We start from the raw sequence: 12,463 nt of genomic DNA, 5'->3' as shown, positions 1-12,463 counted from the left end.
ATATTATTGATTTGTCCTGAGAGCTAGATTGAGATTGGCCAAAGTATTTCCATTTGGATTCTTGAGACCAGCAGTGGGTTTCAGTTCAATCCCTCAGTTAGAAATGAACTCAAATCCAGATCCCAGATTGAAAAACTGCTAGCTTGCACCGTTACTTAATCTCTGAAGTGTTATATTCTGCCTGATTATTTTTTCCACTGGATGTAGGCCTCACTGCCTAGGTTAGCCTTATTGACCATTCAGAATTGCTCTTGAGAGGTTGGTGGGAAGCCGCTGCCTTGAACCATGTGTTGTAGCTACACAAGATGCTTTTAGGAAGAGAGTTCTGGGATTTTGACCCAGTGACAGTGAAGCAATGGCGTATAGTTCCAAGTCAGTATGATGAGTGACTTGGAGGGAACTTGCAGGTGGTGGTGTTCCTATGTATCTGCTACCTTGCCCTTCTAATCTAGATGGTGGAGGTTGATGGTATGAAAGGTGCTGTTGAAGGATCCTTGGTGAGTTGCTGCAGTGTTCAATGTCCTAAATGATTGCAATTCTGCAATAATTAACTTTTTGGCATTAACTGTACACTGGCAACGTAAGTGATAATCTAACCTGTCATAATTTAACTCGCCTAATTTTTCTGGTTTCAGTTTTGCAACCATATGTTCTGTACACTCTCACCTCTGATTCAGAGGCTTTGGGTTTAACCCCACAGCAGAGAACTGAGCACATAATCTAGGTGGAAACCTCCATGCAGTACTGAGAGTGCTGCAGTTCAAGATTCTGTCTTTTGGATGCAATGTTGAAATGAGGCCTCCTCCGCCTTCTCCATGGAAGTAAAGGATCCCATAACCTGTCATGAAGAAGAGCAGGGGAATTCTGGTATCCTGACCCAACAACCTGTCAACTAACTTCAGTAAAACTGCTCACACTTTCACTGCACATTGCATATTGGCTGCTGTGTATCCTTGTATTATGCGAGCAATTGCGTCTTTAGAAGTGAAATGCTTTACCATGTCCTGAAGTTGTGAAAGGCATTGTATAAATTATGTACTTTTACTGATTTTGCTTCCATATCAAAATTTGTGCAACGTTGAAAAACGTTACTTCCTGAACAGCTGGACGTTCAACTTGCAAGTTAGGTGGATTGGCCATACTAAGTTGCCGCTTAGTGTCCAGCGATGTGCAAGTTAGGTGGCGTTACGGGGATCAGGTGGAGGAGTGGGCCTAGGTTGAATGCTCTTTCACAGGGTTGTGCAGACACAATGGGCTGAATGGCCTCCACTGTCAGGCTTCCATGGGATATTTAGATTTAAGGAGATTTTTAAAAAGTGATTGCCTGGTTTGCATACAGTCAATATCGTGATTTGCTATCCTAATTTTTTGCTCTAGTTATGTGTTAAAAAGGATCTGTCACTAAGATAAAATGTTACTGGAGCACAGCTATAAACATAAACAAGCTTCACCTTTCACATGAGCATAAACATGGCATTTAATGCTCATGTTCTATCTCAACCGTTTATTTTAAAATAGTAGGCAGGACATATAGTTCAGTTCACTTGTTAATTCTTCAACATAGGACCATGAAAATTAATATCCATGGAATTGGTCATGTCAGTGAATCTCTTTTTGTTGGCTAGTATTTGGATATAATTTTCTGGCCTTTTAAAGTGATGCAAATAAGACATTTTGGGTGCATTAAATATGTAATATATAAAAATCTAACAAATATTCCTATATTTTTGCACTAACTTAATTTCTTCTAAACTTCTAATTCAATTGCTCGTCTGAAGTTGGTTTTGAATCTAATGCAAGAATTATTGAGGGATAGTACTTTATATTTTATCCATTGGTCGGATGTCACATGCTACAAATTACCCTGGATAAGTCTTGCTGAAGTCCCTCCATGGAAACCAGTCCCAGGAATGCTGTTTCACACTGCAAAAGCAGGAAGGATGTTTCTGTGCATTTGAGAGATATCTGGCAATGGTCAATTTAAGAACCATGATGTCATGAACATATGCAGGAAAGTGAAACAAAGGAACCAAAGGGTATAAGTGAAGGCAGGTACAGTTCAACAAAAAAAGCCACAGGATTGTTTGAAAATAAAGGTGTCCATATTTGGTTTGTTCATAAATACGAAGAGGAATAGCTACATGCATCACTCTGCTGCTTTCTTTTAACAGTTACTATTAGATTCTGAAATATACCAGAGACCTGAGTGTTTCCTAACTTTTAACAGAATTAGATTGCTGACTGAATTGGAAGTGATACCAGTTTCATGTAATATGCAAGCAATGGTGTAATTGTTTATCTTGTCTGGAAGCATCCTAAATGATTACCAATTGGTATAATCCAAATTAGTGTAGGGACTGTATTTAATGTAGACTGTTGAGCTCCTTCCGTTCCACATAATAATAGTTGCGTGAAATATCCAGTAAAAATAAAAGATTAAAAATAATGAAGTATTTGGCAAGCTATCTCAAAGTGCTTCACCCAGTAAGTTAGTATCAAAGTGGCTGTTCAGGCCACTAATTTTGCAGCAGAAACAGCAGTGAGATAAATCGTCAGCTAAATCTGATTTTCTTTCTTGCTGATGGGTGAAGGAGACACTGAGTGAATTCTGCACCACCTCAAAACATACAATGGAATCTTTCAACATCACCTCAGCAGTTGGAACAGGCAGACAGAGCTACAGTTTAACATTTTATTCCCACGGTGGCATCTTCATTACTGCAGCAATCTTTCTGCCAAGATATGTCTTCAATTTATAGAATGGTTGAGAAATTCTAAAAGATTAAAAACAAATTTGTTGCCTGGAGGACAGTTGCTGTTCATACAGTAGACGATTGTGTGTTTGGAAGGTCCCATGAACAATCCTGAATGACAGATTGATCTGCTTTTTGTTAACGGGCAGACATTGGCAATACCAGGAAATCTGTCTTCAGCTCCTCAGCAGATGATGGCATTCGTCCACTTGAACGGACAAACAGAGCCTGGTTACGGCTTCTCATCTGAAAGATACCCTCTCCCACAAGAGAGTGATCCCCTTGGCAGTGTACTAACATAAACTGCCTAGATGATGTGTTTACGTGTCCCAAGTATGGACTCGAGAATAATCTTAGGACATCTAATGGACACTACATTTGGGAGTATAATCAAATGACAATCTGAAACGGCCAAAATGTGAAATTAGCATTATGCAGTGAAATTAATGGCAAAAATGTCACCGTAAACAAATCTTCCTTTTGTACTTCTGTGCCAATTTTTGGTATTGCAATCCCTACCCTGAGGAAATTGCTCAAGTGTCCCAGGTAAGGCATACGCAATTGAAGCTCTGCCAATGTCAATAGTTTTCTATTACATAACCCATTTTGACAAGCTTCTAAATGCACAAATGTAAATATTGTTTCATATTTAATTTAAATATATTTAACAAGATGGATTAGTGTTTGTAAATAAATGTAACCATAGCTGGGGAGAACAGAGTCTAGAGAGAAGGTTTTGGAGATGCAGTCCAGAGGTTCAGATATTGTTATTAATTGCAGACCTTCATTTGAAGAATTCTTGGATCAAATTACAATTAAACTCCGAAAGCATCTTTTTGGATGCATGTTTTGCAATCCTAGAGTACTAACGATGAAAAAAATGTAAAATTTAAAGATAATTGAAGTCTACTTATTTGTGATAGTGAGTTTAACCTAAAATCTCCAGACAGTTGTTGTGATGAATGCATGAGCAGGCGATACAGATAAAATATGTTCCTGCACAGCCACCACTGTGGTGGCTGTGGAAATCTGATATTGTGCATTTTCAGGTGGTAGAAATTTAAATGCTGGAACCCATTGTAACACAAGGTGATACTGTTATCTGTACAGTAGTTGTGGGATACACTTCAAATATAATTGACAATGTTCTGCTGACTACAACACTCCAATTTAACTTTCTATTATCTTGTAGAGTTAATTCACTTTTTTGAAGCACAAGATGCTTTTTTTTATTTAAAAAAAAGCATTGCAAGATCATAGTCATCAAGCAAGAAGCTTGTTCTGTTTTTCATGTCCACTGGGCATGGCAGAACTGCACATAATGAATTGCTTGGAAGTACAGGCATAACTTTTAAGTAGCCCAAATGAATGGCCAAATTGCACACCGGTCTCTTAAAACACAATGAGATTGATGACAGGTTAATTCTTATAATGTTGGTTGGGGAATAGCTGTTGGCCTGGACATTGTCGTAACATGGTGTCTTTTACATTCAGCTAAATGAGTAGTCCGGGCCTTTGTTCAGTGTCTCAATTGAAAGACTACACCTCTGACAGTAGTGCTCCCATGGTACTGAATTGAATAGTCAGCCTAGATTGCGTGTTAAAGTCTCTAGAGCTTAAACATTTTGTTTTGTGCAAATGCTGCCATGGATTCGACTGACGCAGGTGACAAAAAGTATGAGTTTGTCACCACATGTTCAATGCAACAAATCATTGGAATGTTATTGGGCAACCAAAATGAATTTAACAGTTGGTTAGGGACATAATAAAATTGATGCATTAATGGAGGAGGTAAAGGATGGATGAATTGAGCATCAACTGAAATATTTGCAACAAACCGTGACTTTCCAAATTTTTACTCTCGTTAAACTCAAGTTGGTCGTGATTTTAAAAACAAATTGTGTACTTTATGCACAAGCAATAGTGTTATAGATCACATTCTCTGCTCATTCCAGTTTAAGTAGAAATAGAGTACTTTAAACTCTGGGTAATCAATTGCATTTCAGTAGATTTCAACTTAAAAGCAGTAGGTGCTGCTGTACAAATTTCCAAGAAATTAGTGTTGTGCTCTTCCATGTATTGAATTCAAACAGTTTTTAAGTCTGGTACTTTGCATATTTTGAAAGTTACTTTGGGTGAATTTATGAAGCTGAACTAGGAAATACCACGCCATTATGAATTTGTTCTTGGCTGTGTGCATTAGTTTATTGCATGATCTGATACAGATAAATTATCCAGCATAACCATTGCACTTATTGCACTGTTGTCAATTTGAAATGTATTATGAACATTGTAGGAATTAATGTGCTGGGAAAAAATGAGCGCTCTATCACACAAGTGTACAACAGTAAACTCCTGGCAGTTCTCATGAATCCGACACTGTTTGAGAACCTATTTCCAGTAATCTTGGCAAAATGTAATGCAAATGCACAGATTAGATTTTTTTTAGAATGATAGGTGTAAATGGTAAAATTAGAAGCCAACATTGAGACGGCTCCTTTTTCTTCTGCCAGTGTCAGCACTGAACAAGTCCTTGAAGGCTGAATTGTAGGGACCATGTGGTAACTTTAAACAAATTCGTTTGAGTGAATGTAAATTCTAGTTATGTTGGACAAAGCAAGTCAAATTTGTAAACGCAGTGAATGCCTGTATTCCTAAGCTATATTATTGAGACTTGCCTACTGAATCAGCACATCCTGAGTTTTTGTTTCCAAACTTCAGTATTCAATTCAATAATGTGTTTGCAGATCTTTGTTCTCTAGTCAAACTGAAGCATGTTGTTACAACAGCACTTCCGATAGTTTTGCATCCAAACAATTGTCAGTACTGCGCAATTCTCACTCTGAAAATATTTTATTTCAATAGTTCCAAAGGATGAGGGAGCTGACCCCAAGAAAACTGCTTCTGAGTCTCCAGATGAACAGCCTCCTACAACTTTGCAATCTACTTCCTCAAAGCCATCAGCATCGGCAGCTAAGCCCCCTGCCGGTTCAAAGGAACACCGTGTTGCACCTAAACGGCCTATTCCTGCATCTCAACAACTTTCTTCGTCCAAACAACAAACTTCATCTAAACCCCAAACTTCATCAAAACATCCAATTTCAACTAAACAGCAGACATCAACCATAAAAGGCAGCACACTGTCAGAGTACCGAATACCATCCAAGCATTCTGCTTCTGCAGCCAAACATACTGTACATTCATGTGAGCAGCCTCCAGCTAAAAAATCTGCAGATAAACAGGCAGTTCAGCCTCCTGCCCCGGTTGCAAAAAACACCAGCCAGCTATCAAATCCTCAGATCCGACATAACATCCGCCGGTCGCTTAAGGAAATCCTTTGTAAAAGGTGAGAAATGGTTGATATAGGATTTTGTTTTGTACAAAGCTTCTGATGGGATGAACCAGATTTAATATGTAGAATTTGGGGACTATGAGGATGTTTAATGAAGCTGTGTCTATCTATAAATGGTGTGATCTTCAGTATCTAAAGTTAATTTTGGAAGAATTTGCAATTCAACGAGTTTTGTTATGCATGTCAAGTCTGTCAGATGTCTGTCATTTGCAAGTTCCTGTTTCCCAGTGTTTTTGTGACAAGTTCAGTTTGAAAGATTTAGGCCTCCAGATCAACCGCAGAATCCCGATGACAGAGCACAGTACCGTACGATTTGGGTTTATTGTGAAGTGTACTGAGGTACAGTGAAAGTATTGTTCTGCATACAGTCCAGACAGATCGTTCTATCTGAAAAAACATAGGACATACATAAACACACAATTCAAATACATAGACATAGAGACATTGGGTGAAGCATACAGAGTGTAATACTGCTCCGTAGAGAAGTAGCGTGGCAAATTTAGTTCAGTCCATAAGAGGGTCATTTAAGAGTCTGCTAACAGCGGGGAAGAAGCTTTTTGAATCTGTTAGTGAGTGTTCTCAGACTTTTGTATCTCCTGCCCGATGGAAGAAGTTCGAAGAGAGAATAACCCGGGTGGGAGGGGTCTTTGATTACGCTGCCCGTTTTCCCCAGGCAGCGGGAGGTGTAGACAGTCAATGGATGGGAGGCGTGTTCGCATGATGGACCGGGCTATGTTCACGACTTGATATCACAACACAGAAGGAAACCTCATCTTGTCTGTTTTGGCTCTTTGAAAGAGCTATTCAATTAATCTCACTATCCGTTTTTTTCATCACCCAGTAAATGTTTCCACTTCAAGTATATATCCAATTTCATTTTGAAAGTTATTGAAGCTACTTCCACTATCCTTTTAGGAAGTATATTCAAGATCATCATAACTCATTGCATAATTTTGTTGTTGCTGCTAGTTTTCTGCCAATTATGTTAAACCCATGTCCTCTGGTTATCCTGCCACTCAACAGTTTTTCCTAATTTATTCTATCAAAATAATTTGTGCTTTTGAACACCTCCACCAAATTTCTCTTTGATCCCTGCTTTAAGGAGAACCCCAGTTTTTGTCATCTCTCCATGCAACTGAAGTTTTCCATCCCTCTCTGTTAAATCTCCTCTATGCTATCCAATGGCTTGACATCCTTCCTAAATTGCGTTGTCCAGAATAGGCTGCAGTACTGCAGCTGTTGCCTAACCGGTATTCTGTAATGGTTAAGCATGTCCTTGTTTTTGTACACTTGTGCCTCTATTTACGTAACCAAGGATCTTATGTAACCATTTTAACAGCCGTTCTCAATCTGTCCTGTCACCTTCAGAGATTCAAATGTGCACTTAAAAACTCTCCCTGTGTCTGCATTCCTTTTCTTGTTTGTATTGCGCCTCATTCTTCCTACTGTTAGGATCCCAGATGAGAACACAGGTGTTTTCAATTTGGAAAATTGAAGAAACGTCACTGCACCCCACAAGTAATAACATTGACCAATAGATATCTTTTATGTTAAAACAAACTTTAATTTTAACACAGAATTAACCACATTAGCAACAAAGAAATGACTTTACAGTTATAACAGTTCTTAAGAAAACTAACTTATTCCTAAACCTGCCACTATATTCCAATTAAGCAAACCAATATATTTCAAATACCACTCATGAATAAAGTTAACAACCAGGTTTCTACCTGCTTTTCCCTGTGCAGAATCTTTGGAAAGAGAACCTTTCAGGACAAACGTAAACATCTCTGTTCGGATTAGACCAACTAGGGGCTGGTTTAGCTCACTGGGCTAAATCGCTGGCTTTTAAAGCAGACCAAGGCAGGCCAGCAGCATGGTTCAATTCCTGTACCAGCCTCCCCGAACAGGCGCCGAAATGTGGCGACTAGGGGCTTTTCACAGTAGCTTCATTGAAGCCTACTCGTGATAATAAGCGATTTTCATTTAATTTTCAACTGACTTTTCAAAGAGATCTGGTACCTCCCATTAACTACATCATCTGTACCCAAAGCATAAGGCATTCTTTTGTCTCCTCTTACAAGATGTCTTTTGACTTGTTTGACCTGGGCCAGACACAATACCCTACAAATTATCTATGCACCAGGGGTCCTTCAAACATAAAACAATATTCCATTAGCTAGCTATCTATAAACCAGTAAATGGTTCTCAAAGGTTTTGGCAGAACACTTCACCTGTAAATCAATGATTATGCCACTTTTATGACACCTTAATCACAGCTCTAGTAGCCAGACTGTATGCATCTTAACCCAGGTTTAATAACATTACTGCAAAACATGTATGACAATTTACACTACACTATTAAAATGTATCACTTTACTGATAAATTTCATCGGCCATGCTTCTATCCACTTCACCAGCCTATGTCCGCTTGAAGTCTGTTACAATGCCCTTCATTTTCTACTGCATTTCTAAGTTTTGTGATGTCTACATACTAATCAAATGTGCACATGATTAAAGATCATGATGTAACTACATATGAGGAAGTCCATTGTTCTATCTTGGTTCATCCTTCCAAATGGCCAATTTCCAAGTTGTAATTTCTGAACCCTTGGCGTGTTACTAGTCAACATTAGTCAGAAGGCTGGAAATGTAATAACTAGTTTCGGTGCTTCGAGATAGTAAAGGTGAAAATAGCCCTATCTTTGTGATGTCTTCAGAAGATAGTACATGTGAGTAAACATCTGGATGACATTGGGACAATGCCAGGAAAATAGCCATTTAAATGAGATGTTGAAGTGTTGTGGATGCCAACACGTCACACTCCAGCATGAACCAAGAGAAGGGAAATAATTGGAAGATGATTTTTAATTTTTTATTTAGTCAAATGGACCAAGAAGGTGCTAGGGTGTTGATGAAATATTGCAGTTTAATTTTGTTTAGAAGCTGTCCACAGTTTACTGGAGCATCACATGTAGTTTACCCATCTTTTTATTTATTATTTCCAGTATGTTAAGCCTTAGTCACTTCCAAGCATCTCAAGTGTCGTATATAATCCTTGTCTTGAGATGGAGAGTGGTATGTACTTGCTATTGGGGCAATAGCCAAATGTATTTGTGCTTCTCTGACAGAGTGAATGACTGTGACGATATTGATGTAACTGAAGATACAATAGGAAAAATAGCAGTGAGCATTGAAAAGGAGCTTTTCACCCTCTTCCAAGATACTCACAGCAAGTACAAGAGCAGATACCGGAGTATTATGTTTAATTTGAAGAACCCCAGGAACCAGGTACCTTTATGCTTCTATTTTGTAAAACTCAAGACTCCCTAATTTTAAACTGTAGCCTGTGCTATACTCAGTAACGCAATGCCACTGTTGTTGCTCTCTGAATCTGTGTTACTATCACATTATCGACCCTAGCCATGTTTTTTCAACTAATTTGTTTTTCTTTCAAGTTATGTATGATAAAGTGGAGCCAATTTGTTCTTTAGGGGCTCTTCCGACGTGTTGTGCGAGAAGAGATTGTTCCGTTTTACCTGGTACGTATGAGTCCTGAAGAAATAGAATCAAAGGAACTGGCTGTTTGGGAAGAGAGAGAGAGCAGATCTGTGAGTATCGTACCTGAGCTAAAGTTCAAACAATTCCCTGTCCGGGGATATTTTTAATTTTATACATATCAGAATGGTCGAGGAGAGATCATTGCTGCTGAGGTAAGTACAATAAATAGTGTGTGGTTGTCTGTCTTGCCCTATTTTGAATTCATTGTTAGTGTAATTTCATTTAGGTGATCCCAGCACAGATGTGCTTGCATCCATCCACTTTAGTGGAACAGGCATGTTAGGTTGGCTCCTGCAATGCTCCCATATATGTGTGTTATACATAATCAACATCAATTCACCAGAATGATATTGGGCATAAGGAATTAAATTCTGAGGACAGGTAGTTAGAACATGGGATATTGTTTAGATAGAAGGGAGTTGGTTAAAATGATAAGATTCGACGAAATAGACAACGAGGAGCAAACATCTCCAGGGGGAAAATCCAGAAAAAAGAGATGTGGGGGAAAACATTCTTAAAATTAGGTCATTTTGAAATAAAATTCGGAAATGTGTTTCACTGCAAGGATAATGGAAATGGAAAATTTTCTTAAATTTATAAATTCTATTGCATGCCATCTCTAATAAATGCAAGGCAGAAAGACCCTTTGGAAACGGTTCTAATTAAAAAAGCAAATCTGGGATATAAGAGTGAAAAAGATAAAGGAGAATTTATTTTAATGTGTGTGATATACATTTTTTTTAGTTTAACAACTGGGCTGGAATATATAAAAGTCAATAAAATGTTGAGACTATAAAGCACTAGTTGTACTTAAGCAGTGAAAATAGGTGAAACAAAACACAGCGTTAAATGGCTGGATTACGAAGACATTTATTTTAGATTAGTCAATTCTCGTTTGCATGTGTGCCAGCAGAAACCAAATGCAGCCCTCATGAAGCTGATATAGAGGCTAGAATGATTCTGATATAGATGTAACTCCCCATTTTAAAGACACGTGGGATGCTTAATGTTCTATATTCATTTTTTTATATCATGCAAAACTGAAAACATTTTAGGAAACAAACATACAGCTAGTTGGAACACTGGAATTTCTCTGCAGCACAAGCTGAGGTGGATGATGAAGTAAAATTGAGGTGTCGCCACTCGTGGAAGAGTGTAATCACAGCGTGTCCAGTTTACGTAGTCAGTTAACATTGTGAATGTGGATAGGAATTTAGAATTGGAAAATCTGATAACCGGAAGTAAGGTTTTGCCAATAGCTTTAGCACAGATGCGAGATTTTTAATGCATATGGAAAAATGTGTACTAGTTTTGAAGAGCTACTGGAAAAGAGGATCATGATCCACGTTTTCAAAATAACGAAGCAAATTAGTGATGTGATGGAGGGTTTACATCAAAACCAGTAAAAAGAATAGGACTAAAAGCTAAAAAAAGGACCCTGAATGAAAGCATCACAACTGTACTCTGGGCACAGCTCAAGGGATGGACAAATGGGGTGAAAGTGGGAGGTTGGAGGGAATCTGGAGTGTGAAACATGTCCTGGTTTTAATGTAGACAGAGAAAATGGCTGCTCAATTTGACACAGTTCTGCACAGATGGTGAACTGCCCATATCTGATCTGACCGGATTCACAGCAGAATGGTAGAATCAGAATGAGAACAATTTAAAAATTGGCAAAGATGATACAAAAATGTATTTCCGGTTTCGTTTAAATAAAACCAAACATTATCATCTTGATAAGTAAATATCCTAACCAGTGTTAACCTTTGCACTGAGCCAAGCCCTTAGACAGTGTTGTGTGAGGTGTGATGTTTTGATTTTTTTTCACAGGCCCAGGAACAAAGTGAAAGATTGCAGCATGAAACCAAAAGATCAGCCTCGCGGGCAGCCAACAAACATGAAGTAGATATGGAGGAGGCGCCACCCATGTCAGATGCTGATGTACGTATAAAACTTGAAATGAATCCTAAAAAACCCTCATCTTTTCCCAATCTTCAAAGGATGCAATGCCTACTTCATAATTCCTAATCAGTGGAACCTATATACAGGGTAAAGCAGCTCCTCTGGTATTCCAAGTGTTTTTCAACCATCCAAACTAACAGCTGTCAGCACCTGTGTAAAAATGCACAGTTTCAATCCTGCATTTCAGAATTTAAGCATTCTTTGTGCTAGTCTTCCCTCTTCTTGTTTGTAACTTATTGTTTTCTACTTGTTTGTTGTTTGACACTGATGTGACTGGCACAGCTGTTCACTATTCCCTGGGGTTAGCCATCCGCATTTGAAGAAAATATATCAAACACCTTTCCTTGTGCCCACCAACAGTGGAAGAGGATTCTGTTCGAACGCATTGCCAACTAGCCTGTGACCTTTAGACATTTTTCAGTGGAGGAGTGCTTTTGAGTACTGGTGTGTCTCAATTTTGGGTTTGAAATTGATGCCCAAACCAACAACCCCAAAAAGGCATGGAACCAACTCCAATTTTATACTTTGTTACATGCTGTAGCCCTGCTTTGCTGATGTAGACATGGCAACTCTGAGGCAAACCATCTATTTTAAATCAAAATCTATCGCACTCTCTCTCTCTCTCTCTCTCTCTCTCTCTCTCTCTCTCTCTCACACTCTCTATTTAACACACCAGAACCCCAGCTTTGTTCTATTCTGTTTTGTTCGGATATCTGACCACTACCGTTGCAAACCATCTGAGGAATCAGTCACATGATAACCAATAACCAGAAAGTGGACAAACAGCTAGTGTTTTTCCTAACTCTATGTACCTTGTGTTCATCACCAGATCGCT

The 12,463-nt window shown here is 38.6% G+C and overlaps 1 protein-coding gene across 8 annotated transcripts in view; it reads left to right on the top strand.

The window, feature by feature from the left end:
• Positions 1-12,463, top strand: part of LOC140428638 (death-inducer obliterator 1-like) — a 208,984-nt gene that overhangs the window by 135,882 nt on the left and 60,639 nt on the right. For all 8 annotated transcript variants that reach the window (XM_072515307.1, XM_072515305.1, XM_072515306.1 and 5 more), the window contains 4 exons: positions 5,619-6,099; positions 9,237-9,396; positions 9,600-9,716; positions 11,497-11,607. In XM_072515307.1, coding sequence (XP_072371408.1) covers positions 5,619-6,099; positions 9,237-9,396; positions 9,600-9,716; positions 11,497-11,607 — 869 coding nt within the window. The remainder of the gene's footprint in view (positions 1-5,618; positions 6,100-9,236; positions 9,397-9,599; positions 9,717-11,496; positions 11,608-12,463) is intronic.

This window comes from Scyliorhinus torazame, chromosome 8 (genome assembly GCF_047496885.1).
Source record: "Scyliorhinus torazame isolate Kashiwa2021f chromosome 8, sScyTor2.1, whole genome shotgun sequence".
NCBI classification, from domain to species: domain Eukaryota; kingdom Metazoa; phylum Chordata; class Chondrichthyes; order Carcharhiniformes; family Scyliorhinidae; genus Scyliorhinus; species Scyliorhinus torazame.
This window is presented reverse-complemented; position numbering and strand designations above follow the sequence as displayed.